Genomic DNA, 17,949 nt, shown 5'->3' on the forward strand with positions numbered 1-17,949 from the left:
CTACTATTATTATTGTTGTTGTCGTTGTTTTGTTGTTATTGTTATATTTACATTATTAAACTGTTCTTATTTCAATCCACAAGTGTTCTTACTTTTACCCTTCCGATTCTCTCCCCCATCCCACTGGGGGGTTGTGAGTGAGCAACTGTGTGGTGCTTAGTTGCTGGCTGGGGTTAAACCATGACACCTGGCTAGGACTTTTAATCTTGATCTAAAATTAAGAGAAAAATTTAATGTACTAGAATATGGCTACATTAATTCTTAGGGTATTTTTGCTGTAAAACAACAGATCAATTTCTTGAAATTGTTTTTTAAGATTAAATAGATTTTGTGAGAAAGTAAGAAGGAAGATCAAGTAGGAGACCAACAGAGGGAGGGAGAGTGAGAAATGGGTCTAGTTTATCCATAAATATTGTCTTATAAAAGCAGACAGAAATAAGCCTGAGGCAGAACTGTTTCCAGTTTTCATTTAAGCTCCACTTTCCTGTTGTTTCCCTAAAGGGATCCACTGTAACCACTAGATTTGAAAAATGAAAATTCACTGGGTTTTTTTGTTATAATTCAATGCATTTCTGCTAATTTTTTGGTCAGCCATAAGCTTTGTGATGTTAACCAAGCCCACAAATATTTTTTCCATAATCTACTTGAAAGCAGATTGCTTTTATAGAAACCTCCTGTTACTCAAAAGATTCATAAACATCAGACTTTGACATTTATTACCAATAGCTGCTAGTTAATCTGCAAAACAATACCACTCATTATTCCCTTAAGTCCTAAGGTCTGTCTGCTTTAGGTCTTGTAAGTATGCTTTAAGCAGCACCTTGGTATAACTTAGTACTGAATACAGTACAATGAAAACATTCTGCAAAAAACAGGTGGCAAGTTGTTATTTCACAGCCCACAGACACAGGAGTTGCTAAAAATAACTTGTTATTTCAGATGTATCTTTCCCAAAGGCTGTCCAATAATGCTTTAAATTAAGCTTCTTTAATGCATATTTAATTTAGAACTCAGTAAGCCTAGTCTGTGATGTTGCGCATTTACAAACTAGCTGCTAAAATCATATGAGGATTACCAAATGTGCTTAGTTATTTATCTGCTATGCATCTTTACCTTTACAGTATAGTAACTCCCAACCCATTCTGACTAATCAAAATTTAATTACATAGTTCTTAGTACCCAGAACAAGTAATTGGGGACACATGTTAAAATACCATTATACTTTAAAATATCATCATATTTTGCACAATATGTATTACCTGCCATTATAAATAAACTTCAGTATAGTTTTGTAATGAAAACATATTAATGGAGAACAGTTTTTTCATTGCTTGATCTTATTTCTCTTTGGGGGATTTAACCTTAAATGCAAGACTGACTGTACAAATATATAGATACTATTTCCTCTCAGCTTGTAAGTAAACGAATCGGAGGAGAAAAGTCTGCAGAAGAGGACAAACAAAGAAATGGAGTCACCACAGGCTGCCTATTGCATTATTCATTCAATTATTCAATTGTACACTACTCATAGACTTCCCAAAAGTCTTGGGAAATACATCAGCTCTACTTATCATTGTTAATCATCTGCTCCTCCTTATCCCCAAAGATATTATAAAATTAGTCACATTCTCTTTCTTTATATTAGAAATGTTCACATGACTGTTTAACCAAGACTTAACACTCCAGTAAGCTACCACATGGCAACTTGTGTGCCAGGAATTATGTACTTCCAGTGTTGGCTTTGGCATTGATACTCTTCATGGCTTTATCTGCTTCATCTAGATATATCAAATATCTGTCCTCTTGTCAGTCTTTTTCATAATCCATCTCTGTTTTATAATCTGTAAAACATGCTTCATGTAGTAATGATGGATAAGTGGTTCTCTAAATGTTCTCAGAGAGGAAAGCCACATGCTATCCTACACCTTGGGCTATGCATTTGGTCTCATTTTAATTCTCTGGTAGCGTAGCTGTTGATTTTAGTAGGTCTAATAATGATGTACATATCTCATGAGAGGAGAATCAGCTGTTGAAACAATCCATCTGATTGAAACAATAGTACTTTACTTAATCAAGATATGTTACTGTTAGGTAAGTTTATTAACACATACATATTAATTTTGTCTTTTGAGACTTATTACTGTAATGTAATCTGTCATCTGTGTATGGGAGGCCAATGTCGATTATGTTTGAGAACTGATACCAAGACTCATAATTGTATTTAGGCAATGAATCCTTGGAAATCCAAACCTGAATGCCACATATGAGAATGGAAGGTGCAAATTAATTAAAGGTGCTCTTTTCTTATTCCAAATACACATATAGAATAGTTAAAGTTTATCTGCCTCTTACTTCTAATCTTTTCAGGTTTCACTTCTGACATTACCTTTAAGTTTATTTGGCAGAAAGGTTGTTCATGATTAACCTTCAACATTACACGTCATCACTGTATGCCTGTACCCAGTATGCATCCTGTTTTAGTATCCACTCCACCATTTTAATAGATGCTTTCTTTTCAGGACGACTGAATTGGTGGTCCACAGTGTGTACAAGCTGCAAACGTCTTCTTCCCTTGGCTACAACAGGTGATGGAAACTGCCTCTTGCATGCTGCATCTTTAGGTAAGGGAGAGTCTGTACATGAAACCTTCTGCCAAAAATATTTACCACTTTTCTCTACCTCCAGCAAAAGCTCAGAAACACATGAGATGCAAAGACTTTCATGACAAGCCTAGTTCTGGAACAATATATTCTTCAAATTTCACTTAAGTATTGTTTGTTTTAGGCATGCCTGAGGGAGGAAGGTAAAAGTTTTATCAGGTTATAAAAGAAGTATAATTGGAACAGTATCAAAACCCATGTATCATAAATACCAGTGATTTGCATTTTCCTTACAGAGCGCAACCTAACAGCTCTGGAACAGGCAAATTTCAGGTGCTTCTGCAGGATTGTCCTCATTTTGGGCAAGGAATTGCATTCATTCTCTGGCTTTTGTTAAACAGTTCTTTTGCTGTCTTCAAGAATGCAGTATCTAGCTATTATCTCTGTTGGCTCCTTGTAGAGTTTAAGTATATGGGAAACAGAGTTTGGGGTGAATTAAAATAATTTCCAATCGATTAATTAATTGTTAATAAAAGATCTTTGAAGCCCTTCTTCAAATCAAATAAGTAGAAACCTGTGAAGCTGAAAGTCTTTGATATGCCTTCTATATCCTAACCCATTATGAGGAAACTTATTTTTTTGTTGCAGTTGCTAAAATCTTCCACCAACGGAACTCCAAAAGGTGACTTTTTAAAAAACACTGGGATTTTTAATATTTTGAAGAGACTCTTCTTTTTGAAAGAAGTAGTAAGAAAAGAGCTTTTGCTGTTTCCAAGGATCCTTTTATCTTTGTCCACTTTGTTTTTAATTAGGAGGAATTGTATATTATTTACAACAAATGTTTGGAGTATTTTGACTTGCAAAGTCTTAAATAAACATATATAATGCCAGCATCTGACAATATGGTAACTGAAACGTGGCTGTCTATGGGCGCATGTCTTGGTGAGAGCTCTGCTATCCTTTGTTGTAGGTTACTATTCTCAACTACGTGAAGAGGTTTTATTATCTTAAAATGAGCTTGAAAGCCTGTGGCTAGTTGTATTTTCAGACTTCCAATCACCTTGAATGCTCATCTCTCTATTTGGATGTTGAAGCCAAAGGAAATTTACCATCGTGATGTGTAAGAGTTGGAGGCCTTTGGGTGTTGGTATCATCTGCGATTCACAAAAGTGCCTGCAGTTGTCATTAGCATTCTTGTGTCTGCAAGCTCTGTTGGCAACTACAGCTAAAGCCAACCTGTGCATTGAATATTCCATTGCTTGCAGCAAAGTTGAAGTTGCCTGCAAGCGAACACTGAAACAACTCAACTCCTTAGTCATTCCTTAATCAAAGTTTGAACTTTGTTAGAATTCCCTCTTGTTGTTCATTAGCTTATCTATATTGACTGTTTCTTCAGGAAACCTTAAAAATAATGAGTTATTTGCCAAGGAGAATCTTAAATAATGTGTAAGCTATGCTTCTTTTGCTAATAGACCAATATTAATTGTATTAGTACTCACTATTTCTATTTTACTGTAGCTTCTTTAAAACTGAACGTTGTCTTGTGCTACTTCAGGGATGTGGGGATTTCATGACCGGGACCTTGTTTTACGTAAAGCACTCTATACTATGATGAGAAGTGGAGCTGAAAGGGAAGCACTGAAAAGAAGATGGAGATGGCAACAGACCCAGCAGAATAAGGAGGTCTGTACGGCCTGAAGACAGTCTTATTAATATCATTCAGGGTCAAAAGCATTATTCTGAAGTTTGGTGTGAAAGTTGTAACTGCTATCAAATTCCTCGTGCTTCCATTTTGCATGGGGAAGGAGATAATTGTATTTAGAATTTTTGTTATCCAAATGCAAATGTGTTTGTAGCTTTGTGGGCATAAATGTGCACAGTTTTGTACTTACAAAGGTCTAAGATGAGTTTGGAACCTGTAGAAAATTTGGGGCTGCAAAATTAAGTGTATAATTTAGCTATCACAAGCATTATAAAATGAGTAGATAAAATCCACAAAAGAAAGAAAACCCCATTTAGGAAAGGTTCCCCAGAATGGTGAATTAGGTTTCTTAGAGCTGTGACCAAATATTGAGTGGATGTTTCTTAAATGAAATCATCTATAGATTTGGTTTGACTGTTGATTAAGATCTGTACATCAGCATGTATTATTTTCTGAAGATGTCTGAGCCTAAACAGTGGCTAGAAAAGCCAATTTCAGGAGTAATCCTGAATGCAATCAAGTGAATATGCTTAAATGTTTGTGACTTATTTGTAATCTGCTTTTTGTTGGCAGCAGTCAGTGAGAACACAGCTGAGCTGTGACTGACTCAGCTACTTCAGGCTACCTGAAAACACAGGGGCACAGAAGCACTTATATACCCTTTCTGCTCTTGAACAGAGGGAGAAAGCATCACCTGTCAGCCAAGGAGGGCATTCATAGTAGTTCCAGATATTGGGGAAGGAAGCAAACCACCAGAAATGGGCAGTAAAGCATGCTAACCATGGTTGCAAGGAATTCATATGGGTATGAATAACTGGATCTCCAATAGTGGAGCACTGTGTTAGCAGCAGCAGACCCACATCCAGAAACGTAATCCAGCGTACAGTTAGTGGTTTAGATCTTTTTCTAATAAGTTAACATTCTTTCACCTGAATAGAAATGTTGAACCATTAATGGTCCAAGATATTAAACTGTGTCAGGTATGAAGCTCAAAATAAGTTAGTCATAAATACTACCACAGAACTCTGCTTACATTTTGTACCAGCATAATCATAAAGGTATTTCATTCTCTCCCATAGTCAGGTTTAGTGTATACAGAAGAAGAATGGGAACGGGAGTGGAATGAACTACTTAAACTGGCATCAAGTGAGCCTCGTACACATTTCAGCAAAAATGGAGGCACTGGTGGTAGGTAAGTTTAGAGTATGACAAAATCTTTTCGTTTCTGTTCTCAGTAGGAAAACAATACAGTACAAATTAATGCAGATGTCTATAGGACCATCAAACTGCCTTTTCAACTGGTTGCAATTTTTTTGCATGGTAAAATATAATTACCTAAACATCCCATTATAATATTTAGCATTCTGCTTAAGTTTCCTTGTACAGTTACCACACTAACTTGAGGTTATTTTGCATCCAAAAAAGTCTGTATTTCATAAATCCTAATTTCTTGGTTTCTGGAGCAAGCATGTTGGCAATACCATTAGCTTCAGGGAAATGAAGTGCCTTGTCTCACTGAAGATACATAGCTTTTCATTTGAGGAAGAGGTGGCAGAAAGGTAGCCACTGCTCAGATATTTTCACTAAAACATGGAATGACTGAATAACATCACATCTTCTAATAGCATTCTAGAAGAAAGTAATTTGTGCCCAGGTATCACCTTTTCTGTTCTTTAGCACAGCTTTAATGCCATCTTCTCATACTTATACATTTATTTCAGTAATTTTTGCTTTTGCTTTTTTGCTTTGTAGTTCAAACAGAAAATCTTCAGAGAGATCTTTTTTGAGGGCAAGTCACCAAGTAACTCTTCACATTTTCTACTTTTAAAATGCTTTCCCCCTAAACATACAGGGGGAAAAAAAGTAATATCTTTGGTATTAAACCTAAAGATTAAATATTTGGATGCAGTGTCTTTTTAAACAGAAAGTAGAATATCAAGTTATACTTTGTAGTCTTATGAAACCCTAATGAAAAATCATTATGCTACTTCAGTCTTTGAACAGTTATAAAAAACTTTATCTAAAAATTATGATAATTAATATTGCACTGATAGAAACAGTTGCCCTTTCTTTGATCATTCAAGCTTTTATTAAACCCATGTAACATAAATAGTGCTCTCAAATGCAAGAATTATATAAGAATTGTAGGGGGGGGTATTTCAATTTAAACTGATTTGCTATCATCCTAGTAAAGTTTGATGTTGCTGGAAGATTCTACATAGGCTATGTCTGTATTTGTAAGAACCAGATCAGATTCTTCTCTTACCTAATTTCATATCTGTTTATCTAGATTGATTCTGTAAGAGTATGGCTGATTGCAGCTACTTTGATTACATTCTGCAGAAGTTGCAATGTTTGCCAGTTACTACCCAGTGCTAACAGGCAAGCAAGAAAAGAATGTGTTTTCTTGAAGACCAGCTTAGTATGCGTGTTTAATCTTTGTGTAATAGTCAATTAGTAGCATTTCAGTCAATTTGTTTATTATAAACAGTACCAGAAAATTTGATGGTGGCAGCAAAAAAACGTAGTACTGTCTACTTTACTGCCAGCATGTGTTGAGTTTAGATGTTCAGAAGCTATTGGGAAAAAATGGATAGAAACATATTTGTGAAAAAGTTTGGGATGAAATAGCATCTACAACATTTAAATACCCCTGACCCACATACAGGGTCTGCTTTAAATAGCTGGTACGATAAACCACCCCTCACTTTCAGTGCAATTGCTCCCAAAGTACAGAATTATTGACCAGCCTTAAGAATGCAGAAACTTTAGGTTATGTGTCTAGTGTTTATCACTAAAAATATTTAGTGTTTGTTTACTCAGTGCATGTTTTTCTCTAGCTACTGTTTCCCCTGGAGAAAATTGCATGTGGTGATAAGTAAATTGACAAAATAGGGCATACAGCACAATGAGAGTAATAAAGTCTTAAGGAAATACTATCTGGGCTTTGAAAGAATATTACATTTTCCTTTTAACCCTGTGATGTCAAGGGTAGGTAATTCTACTAATGCAGGAGGACATTGTTTAGAAAATTGTCAGCCATAAAGTGTCTCATTTTCTTCTATTTTGAGGCAAAAAAATAATATTGGTTTTCATTTTAGTGTCTAGTTTGTTGCCTATGTTTGTAGATACTTTCCTGTTGATACACTTTAGTCTTCTAATGAAGTTCAATTCACATTTCTGTTAAATTTGGCCATTCACCATCAATTTTCTCTGGCCTTATTCTGTCTGTTTCATTCTCTACGTTTCATGTACTATGTAATTTCAATATCTACCAGTCAGAGATGTCCTCCAATGTTGTATTTGCCAGTCAATCAACTATCTTTACCTTTAGTTCCCAGATACTTAAACAGGGAGTATCACTATTACATAAAGAATTAATTTAAATTGTTTTTAATGTTTTCATCATGGTTTGCATTTATCTTTTTGCAAATCAAAACAAAGTAAGGATAAATAGACAACAGTTAATTTTTCCTTTAAAATAGTGAAAGAGGAATCAGGCAAGAAACTTAGCCTATTAAACATGTGAATATGTATTTCTTTTTACAATCATTCCAAAGACAGAATGAATGTGACAGAATGAATTACTTTCTCAGTTTAATGTACCCATGTTCAAAATAGGGCCCTTGAGAAGGAAAAGGGGTATCAAAATAGCATTTTTGATATGGGGTATATTACATTTTCTAGTTAGGTACTATATTAAGAAAGCTTGCAAATTAGTCTTTGAGTTGTAGATGAGATATTCTCCTTTGGTGTCAGAATTAGCTAAAGCATCAGAAGTTGTATCTTCTTCAAAAGAATTCAGTGACAAGCCTAAGTCTGGAATTATGCTGCCTCATTCACCTGCAAGTTCCTTTTAGTTATTTTTCAGAGTGAACTACATGCAAAGGAGATCAGTAATTGTTGCTAAACCTCCAAAGACGACTTCTTTGAGAGCACTCTTGTTTCTGAGGCTTGGAAGCTGGCTAAAAAGAAGAAGATAAAGGGAACACAGAAAAACCTGGTTCTTAAATTCTTGTTTCCAACGTGTAAAATCCTTCAAGCACTAAAGCAGAGCAAACTAATTAATTACAAAGCAGATTCTTGTTTTGAAACAGAGTTGCACATCTTCCTGTAAATGTGAAAAATAAATTTCAGACTAACATAATTGTTTCATTTATCTTCATTTACAAGCAAAACCAGGGGTACTGAATTGAAGTAACTGCTTTGAAAAAAGGAAAATGTCTAGTACCCTCTGTTTTTGTTAAGAACTTAACTATTGCAATCCTGCTAATGAGAAAATTCCAACCCATTCGTTCATTTTGCAGACTACTGTCAGTCAGAGATTTCAAAGCCTGCTCTAGTGCTAGATTGAACATCACTGTTGTTATTTGCTTCTTGAAAACCTAGTAGAGCTGAAAGCAAGATGTTGTGTTGTGTCGTGGTGTGAGCTAATACAGATTTTGAAAGTGGATGATATTCTTATTTAGTATTAACTGTCACCTTCTAGGTAGCTGTCTCACATGCTTTTGACACTATCTTATTAATAAAGTCAAGTGATTTTAAATGGGGAAGAAGGGAGGGAATATTGCTGTAATCTTCGTGTGTGTCATTAGTGTTTTATTTAAGGCAGAAAACCAGAACATTTAAACAGGAAGTCCCTCTCAAATGCATGTGATCTCTGAGGTTTCGGACTTGGCTAGGTATTCAGGGTATTTCAACATAGAATTCTTCATACAAAACTACTGTGTCCATCAAAGACCCTCATCTTGTAGTGAATTTAGATCATTCAACAAAGACATGGCTTTAAACCTATTTTAATTTGGTCTGGTTGTCTGTTATAGGAGTGCTGCTCCTTTTTAACTTTTCAGTATACACGGCAATTATAGGGTGCAGATAGAAGAAGATTCATTGTAACAGTGTAGCTTTTCCTTATTAGCTGAAGTTTCTGACTGCTAATAAATCTTTTCATCTGGCCTATTTTCAGTTGATGAAAATTGTACTTAAGCCAAATGCAGCCTGGAAATAATCAAATTGCCATGGTGATTCAAATATACTAGTTCAGACAGCCCTTCAGATCTGAAAACGTTGGATATCCCACAGACTCTAGAAAAGAGATAAAATTCAAGGCAAAGGAGGGATCAGAATTGCGTCATATTAAAATTAAGTACTAGTACCTACATAGTGATTGGGTTTTTCCTTATTTAACAAGTTTTTGTTGAATTAAAGATATTTCTTATTTGACAGATGGTTGCATCTCACATGCCAAAGACGATGTTTTACACAAAAGCATGCATTCCCACACAATTAAATACAAAATAACATTCAAACCAAAATTACCTAGGAAAAGTTGATTTAGGTTTTCTTTTCTATTATAGGCCTTCAGAACTGCTTCTTATGTATTGTTTTTGACTGAGAAAAAAAGTATTGGTATTTTTAAAGACTAAGAAATAAAAATTGGAACTTGAAACATTCACATTCTGTATCTCCTTTAGTCAATGCAGTATACCTTTTTTTTTTTCTCCCCTGAAGAAAAAGAAGATGTCCCACTACTGTGCAATTTTTTGTGTTTGAGTTGAAGCTAATTGCTGAAATACTGTATAAGGAAATCAACGGATAGGTTCCTACACCTACCTATAGCAGAAATTTGTACTTGCTAGTAAGCTGCAGCTGTGGTGTATGTTGGTTTTAATTTTGGGATTCTTAAGAAGGGAAAGAAAAGGTTTCAGAAATGGAATAGTGGCAGACTAAGACATGAACTCAGATTTCATTCTGGTCTCATGCTTGTACCTAATCACCAGGTTGAAGAACTTGATACTTGTCATGTTGTTGCAGTACATCTCAGCTGTCTGCAGGCGTTGGTCTCTTGCTCTGCATGAATCCTGAAACTTAATCTAAACTTGGAATAGCTGTTACAAGTCTGTTGGACAAACTGAGAATCTGAAGCGTATGTATGGGAAAGAAAAGCAAGGTTACCATAGGGAGCTGTTTAGAAAGAAATCCAAGGATGTGATAACAGATCTTGCTCAGCATTTACAGGCAAAACAGAGGAACAGACAGCAGATAGCCACATGGAACAGCAGAGTAGGTGACTTTCCCATTTCAGCTTTTTGAGGTTTTTTCATTACTGGCTGCAGTACAAATTGGATTTTCCATAAGAGAGGGAATATCTTTGGAGTGCTGAGTAGGTGTCCACTCTGTTTGGATTTGAGGTATCAGTGATCCTGTAGAATAGACTGAGATTTTTAATTTTTTTTTTCCTTTTTTTTAATTTGTTCTTACAATCAAGACAAATTATTTAGTCAGAGTGCCCTGGTTGAGCAGGATTCTGCAATGCAGATTTATATGCTCTTAAATATGTGGATTTCATTATTTAAAAATTAACTTTACATGAACAGAGGAATTAATTTCAGTTTCCTAAATTTCCTTTGTCTCCTTGTTACATTGACAAAATTATTTTGTTCACAATTTTCATGGCCATGTAGTTAGCATTAATAAAGGACTGTGAAAAAAAGTGGAATGGTAAGTGGATCAAAGGATGTGGCAGGTTGCTATGGATACTTGTTAATGATGATTTTTCATTCTCATTAATCTTTAGGAAAATTTGTACTGAATCCTCAGCAGTAGCACTGAAATAATATAAGATGGCCCACATGAATTACTGGCAATGATGAAATAAAATTGAACATTGAAAAGGTTTCCCAGAGAGGCTGTGAAGTCTTCATCCCTGGAGATACTCAAAAGTTGTCTGGACACGGTGCTGGGCAACTGGCTCTTAGGTGGCCCTACTTGAACAGGGGCGTTGGACAAGGTCACCTCCAGAGGTCCCTTCCAACCTCAGCCACTCTGTGATTCTGTGAAAATGAGCAATGGAAAACAGATGTGTAATAGAAGAGAAGGATTTGAAATGTGTGAATGTGTTCATAAATAGTGAATCAAGCAACTTGGTGATGTGATATTGAAGAGTAAAAAAGCCCAGTGAAATTTTGAACTTCATGAGCAGTCAGACTTGCCATTAGCTGACCAAAGGGATAAAGGTCTTTCTGATACAGCTGCATCTGGAATATGCCTTTCACTTCTAGAAACCTCATTAACTAGGAGATGAGGAATAATTAGAGGATTTGAAGAAAAACTTTAGGACTGATAGTCTGGAAATCCTAATGTGAGAAAATAGCTGGAAATCTTTGTGGTATATTGTCTTGCCAATAACATGATTCTTCTAACTTCCTTTGGGCTAACAAATTATTCTGAGGGTGACATAATGGAGTGCAAATGCTGAAAAGCTATCACAGCCAACAATGAAGAAGAATTCAGTAAGGAATATGAGAGGAAATTCTGAAATGGGAAATTTAGTTTGAACATCAGGAAAAATTTCCTGACGAGTTTGGGTAACAGGAAGAGGGATACAGGAAAGAAGAGGTATCTCATTGCTTTATCAGAGAATTTGTCCCCTGCATCAGCCTACTATTAATAATTTCCATCCTGCTGTGGTCCTAGGTTGGGATGAAAGATTTTAATGTAAAGTTCCAGGGATGGGCTGGATGCCATCAGACCTGTGAGAAGGTTACTGTATTTGTCCCACATATTCTAGAGCGGTGCCCATACAGATAATGAAAATTAATGACAGTTAATTATGGAAGTTTTCTGCACACCTAATAAGAGGACAGCTGCTGCCTTCATTTAAGAGTGTGCCTAGGTTATGTTGCCCACCTTTATTTGTCATGTCTCACAGAAGCTGTGCTCTGTGTGGATTATATTTTTAAGTGGCACTCAGCTGTGAATTATCATCTTTACTTTCGTCTGCTTCCCACAACCCTACCATTTTTCAGTCTTCTTCCATATAGTGTGTTTATTTCTATCTTCTAGGCAGAGGCAAAGCTTTAAAATGTGATAGTGACAATAATGACATTAAACTAGAAAAATAGGAAAGGAGGTAACTGAAACCAAAAATTCTATAAAATGCTTATGAAGTCATAGAAGGTCTTGGAAGTGTTCAGCTAGAGAAGTGGGGAATTTAACAGATTTATTCTTGCAGTCCAGATAAAAGAATGATCTGTTTCATAAATGATTGACTTTATAGGTTAGCTTTCCAAAGGTGCTGGGCATTCCTGTTTCCTGGAAGATTGTGGGGATTTGAAGCATACTGATGCTAGTTGGAAAACCTTTTTTTTTTTTTTTTTTTTTTAAATTTGTCACTCAATTTTATGTCAGGTTTTCAGTCTTACCTTTCTGGGGAGAAACGTACCACATTGCATTTAGTGATCAACAGAATATCCCTAGAAGTTAGTAGCACATGTTCTTTAACATAAAGTTTCTCTCTTCTTGCTGTCAAAAGTTTTGAGGCATGAAACATGTAACTGTGCATTTTGTAAGCTTTTCAGTAAGAGAGAACATTTAAAACAAACTTAGCAATTGTATTTGTACATTCATGCATGAAGAAAAAGTTTCTTTGAAATTTGTATAGGTTGGGAAAATAAGACTAATGTATTCAGATGAATAGGATAGCACAAATGTATTTTAAGGAACTTAAGAATTTTAGTCCATAGATTATATTCTAAGGATTTGCCTCTCTATATGTACATGATGGTTTAATGCTATTGATTTGTGGTGTTAAATTTGAATTTGTGACACTTGATGCTATTGGGAATGGATGTATAGGCTGTAGATGAATTTTACAGGGACTAGTTCCCGGGGTGCTTTGTAACTTTTTAGTACTGACATGAAAAAATTACAGATCTTGCTCTATGTGTTGTACACATTTTTGGCTTTCTACCGCGTCTTATCTCTGTGTTCTTCTAGGTAGTAGTAATTATGTAATCTAACATGAGTTTTCTCTGATATTCCTGTTGCAACCAGATATCTTTTCTAATAGACATCCTGTTATTCATTTTTTCTTTGTCTTCTGTCATTGCTTATGTCTTTCAGACATCAGATTATGAATAGAACAGAAACTGCTGCAACCATCCCAGATAGGACTGGGATAGCTCAGTCTCATTTTTTTTAAAACATATTGTGTGTACTTGTCTTTGTCAAATTCTTTCAATAGGTAATTTATTCATTTTGGCCACGTTTGAAATTCAGGACTAATTATCATGGTTTTGACACAATGCATCATACTGTCAGGATATTACCACTTAATACCCATGTTTTGGAGAACTACATGTTGAAAGGCATTTTCACCAAGTAAAGATAATTGTCATGGTTTAACCCCAGCCAGCAACTAAGCACCACGCAGCCACTCATTCGCTCTCCCCCCACCCAGTGCATTGGGGGAGAAAATTGGGAAAAGAAGTAAAACTCGTGGGTTGAGATAAGAATGGTTTAATAGAACAGAAAAGAAGAAAAGAATAATGGTAATGATAACACTAATAAAATGACAACAGTAATAATTAAAGGATTGAAATGATCCACAATGCAATTGCTCACCACCCGCCGATCGATGCCCAGTTAGTCTGCGAGCCGCGATCCCCCCACTCCCACTCCCCCCAGTTTCTATACTAGATGTGATGTCACATGGTATGGAATATCCCTTTGGCCACTTTGGGTCAGGTGCCCTGGCTGTGTCCTGTGCCAACTTCTTGTGCCCCTCCAGCCTTCTTGCTGGCTGGGCACAAGAAACTGAAAAATCCTTGACTTTACACTAAACATTACTTAGCAACAACTGAAAACATCAGTGTTATCAACATTCTTCTCATACTGAACTCAAAACATAGCACTGTACCAGCTACTAGGAAGACTGAAAAGACTAGACCAGCTGAAACCAGGACAATAATGGATTTAATACTTTTTTTTCCAAAGTGTATATTCTGTAACAGTTCGAATCAACAGTTTGAAAGGAAAAAACAACTTTTCAGAGTACAAAAGACTCTTCAAGTGCTCAAATTGTCTTCCAATTATATTTTACACTGATTTTTTATTTTTTTAAAATTCCTTCCAAGAACAGCACTTTTTTGTCTTTGTCTTAAATTACTTGCTCATTGTGGAGCTGGTTGAGGATTAACTCTCTTTAGACCTGTGGAATACTGCTCAATTAAACATTTATTTTAATCTAAAAATGAAATCATCTCTTCACTTTTTGAAGTGCTCTGTATCTGCTCCAGCTAGATGAAGAGAATGGAAAGACTTTCATTAATTCCTGTGGTATTTGGATCAGACCTGTAGAAGGCCAATGTAAACAAAAGACTTGGGTTTCTCCGTAGTGCTGTCTTACTGTTTGAATTTTATGTTCTGCTCTCCTACCATATAAGATAATTGTATTGATTCTTTCTGTGTTTTCTGAAACACAAAGCTCCACTGGCAAAAATGCTTGGCCTTGTCTCACCTAACTACATCTTGACCTAGATTCCTTCTGTAGTCTGTAAAGAGAAATGATAATTTTCATCTCATCTCTGGGCAAATGCTTAAGAGGAGAGGGAAGATCCTATTCCAGACGCGCCTATCTTTTTTTGTTATCTGTAGAGGTGGTCAAGGTGAAATGCTTAGACTTCTGATTTTAGATGTCTGAAAGTAGATGAGATTCATCTCATTGGAAAATCTAATAGCAAAATGAATCTCCAGTTCTTTACATAGGTACCCCTCCCCATCTTAAAAAAAATGTTTTGGTAATCATCAAAGAAAAAAAAGCTGACAACTTTGTAAATTAAATTACTCCTGCTCAAGCTGACATCAATATTTCTTACGTTGCCAAGGTAAACTCACCTGTATTTTGTTTAGCAGAACTAGAAAAACACTTACCTTTCATTGTAGAGTCTAGGTGCCAAGGATGTCACATGAAATTATGATTTTTGTGACAAAAGCAGATTTACACCAGGAGCTTGGCTAAGAATTACCTTTTTTATTCCCATTAGGCTACCAAACAATATCAGAAAGTAATGAATTTTGTGGACTACTAAACTAGTGTGGAGTCTGCAAGTTAAAACATTTTCTCTGTTGCTATTATTTTATTTCCAAAAATATGTTTTCCTTTCCAGTTTCTCATCTATTTCAGTAATTGGAATATGTGTTTCAGAAGAGTGGGAATATGAGTGACAAGGAAGAAATAGCTGCTGCGATGTGTTGGTTCACTAAAGTTTCAATGGTTGGTTCAAGTTGGTTCAAAAAGTTTCAATGCTGTGTCTTCCAGAGTTGATAATTCAGAAGATCCAGTGTATGAGAGCTTAGAAGAGTTCCATGTTTTTGTCTTAGCCCATATTTTGAGAAGACCTATTGTTGTAGTAGCAGACACAATGTTACGAGACTCAGGGGGAGAAGGTAAGAGTTTTTCATTAGAAATTTATGCACCTATGTAAACTGAATCAATCGTCAAACCAAAGACCCAACTGTAGCATATCTGAGTGTTTATGGGATAGCTGCTGCCTTTTTCTGAGAGGAAAAAAAAAAGAGCAGAATTATACTCAATCCATTTCTATTAGATAAAAGTAATAAATAAAGGATAATTATGTAAGTCTCACTGAAAATCTGTTTATCCTAGATATTTACTATTAACTTAATAATCACCAAATTACAGAGCACAATACACTTCTTACTGGTCTAGGTTAACAAGGTTCTAATTTTGCTGTGTTATTTTGGTGCCCCATAAAACTCTGCATAAATCAATCTAATCTGACTTTGAAAAACTGAATTTTAACTGTGTATATCTTGGCTTTTTGTTTTTACTAACTCCTTTGCAGCCTCCCATTCAGAATTTTCTAGAATGTTATGTTCATTTTGCACATGTGAGCACACAAATGTTAGATCCACATGTGGAGCCAGCTGGACAGCTGTCTGAGCAGGACTTGAATGATGAAATTAATCTCTCTCACTTTTTACCATGAACTAATAGAATACTAATTAAGGATAGTATGATGTTTAACTAAAGGGAAATGTTTGGTTGATTAGAGGGGGATTTTAAACACATGATGGAGTTTTACAGAAATTTACTTCCACAGGAAAGTGCTGGGTAATTGCAGTTTCCTTTCAAATTGTGAACTATAAGTAATGGTAGTGATTACTTGTAGTAATTACCATTCCTACAAGTAACATTAGCACAATTGTTACATACAATAGAACCAAGATTATTGTCTGTTCTTTGACATAGTTTTAAAAAAAAAATCTCACTTTTCTTTACAGCATTTGCACCTATACCATTTGGAGGAATTTATTTACCACTTGAAGTTCTACCTAACAGATGCCATTGCTCACCTCTTGTGCTAGCCTATGATCAGGCCCATTTCTCTGCTCTTGTTTCCATGGAACAAAAAGATCAGCAGAGAGAACAAGGTATGCTATAAACACAGCAACCCAAGGGTATATACTAAATGCAATGCACAAAGTACTTTCTTCTACCTGTAGGTATATTTTTCTATTAGAAACGAAACAATATCCACTAAATTTTATTGCTGCATTCTTAGGAGTTTAAGTGGTCTAATCACGAGACTGGGAGCCAAGAATTCTTCAGTCCTAATCCTTGTGCTATCACTGCTTTTGGCACTTAAACCTTTTGTGTCAGTTCCATATATGTAAATAGGTATAGTCATAGTTACCTACTGTGCTTCTGGGTTCTTGAAGGCCTTTGTTAATATGAGTTGGTAAAGTGTTTAGAAGATTGTGAGTCAGATTACTATTGAAAACTCCTGTAATGGAAAAATATCTCTTCTAGTGTGCTAAATGTACTTTTCACATTTAAAAACATGTAGTCGAAATGCTTTTGTCTTATCATCTTGCTGTATTCTGTTTTACTTCGGAACAGTGACAACAAAGTCTGACCAGATATTTCTGTGTGAAGTTTGAGCTTCCTGGACATGGGATTTGGAGTGACAAGAGCTTCAGGACTGGATTTGTTCTTGCATCAGTAGCCTAGGAGCTAGCTATAACTGCCCTTATTTGGAAGACCTGTTTGCTTAATAATAGAAAGCTGTGAGATGAATTCCTATCTGTCTTTACTCCTTTTGTGGGGAAGTGAAAAGAGTTTTGCCAAAAACAGGGTGAGGCTTCAGAAAAATTCAGTGGAGTTTTGCTGTTAGGTATGAGTCCTCCTTTTTTTTTGCCTGATGACACTGCAGAGGTGTTTTAAATCCCTTACAAATGCATATACCTGTAAAGTAAACAAGGAGTGTGTGCTGGTTTTTGAGATCTCCTGAGTGAATTTCATTTAGTCCTCCTTCCTAGAGAGTAGTTTAGAGGCAACTAAATAGCCTTCATTTAATTTCCAAACCCTATTTGCATTTCATCTGGTTTTGGATGTATAGGGCATTTTCCATGCTTATGAGACAGTCAGCATGCTGTAGCTGTGCAATGTAGAGAGCAAGGTGTTCATTAAAATGATGCAAAGGAGGAAAGAAATGCTCAAACAAGATTTTGTTGTAGACATCTTCGTGCAAGAATTTGACATCTAGTTAAGTCATCCTTGGAAGGAGCAAAGAGTTTTCTACATGAGGTTGTGTGACATGGGAAACACTCTACAAAGGGTTGCATGTGGTATTGGCAAACTGTGCTGGTGAAGAGGAGACTGAATCATAAGACAGAAATGGATAAAAAGGTTGATCTAGATGTCACATATTCAATGGGAAAATCAATCCAGTCCAACAATTCAGCCTTCAGTGGCACATAGCTATTTCAGGGATTTGTAGTAGGTGCTTGACAATAGGTCTGGCCTTTGCATTATACAGTGGGACATTGCAGCTGCCTTCC

At 35.8% G+C, this 17,949-nt stretch overlaps 1 protein-coding gene across 7 annotated transcripts in view; it reads left to right on the plus strand.

Annotated features, from left to right (window-relative positions):
* The window catches only part of OTUD7A (OTU deubiquitinase 7A), a 154,520-nt gene that overhangs the window by 127,488 nt on the left and 9,083 nt on the right, over positions 1-17,949 (plus strand). For all 7 annotated transcript variants that reach the window (XM_069798019.1, XM_069798017.1, XM_069798023.1 and 4 more), the window contains 5 exons: positions 2,520-2,621; positions 4,156-4,283; positions 5,382-5,494; positions 15,404-15,531; positions 16,390-16,539. In XM_069798019.1, the coding sequence (XP_069654120.1) occupies positions 2,520-2,621; positions 4,156-4,283; positions 5,382-5,494; positions 15,404-15,531; positions 16,390-16,539 (621 nt within the window). The remainder of the gene's footprint in view (positions 1-2,519; positions 2,622-4,155; positions 4,284-5,381; positions 5,495-15,403; positions 15,532-16,389; positions 16,540-17,949) is intronic.

This window comes from Haliaeetus albicilla, chromosome 12, assembly GCF_947461875.1.
Source record: "Haliaeetus albicilla chromosome 12, bHalAlb1.1, whole genome shotgun sequence".
Classification (NCBI taxonomy): domain Eukaryota; kingdom Metazoa; phylum Chordata; class Aves; order Accipitriformes; family Accipitridae; genus Haliaeetus; species Haliaeetus albicilla.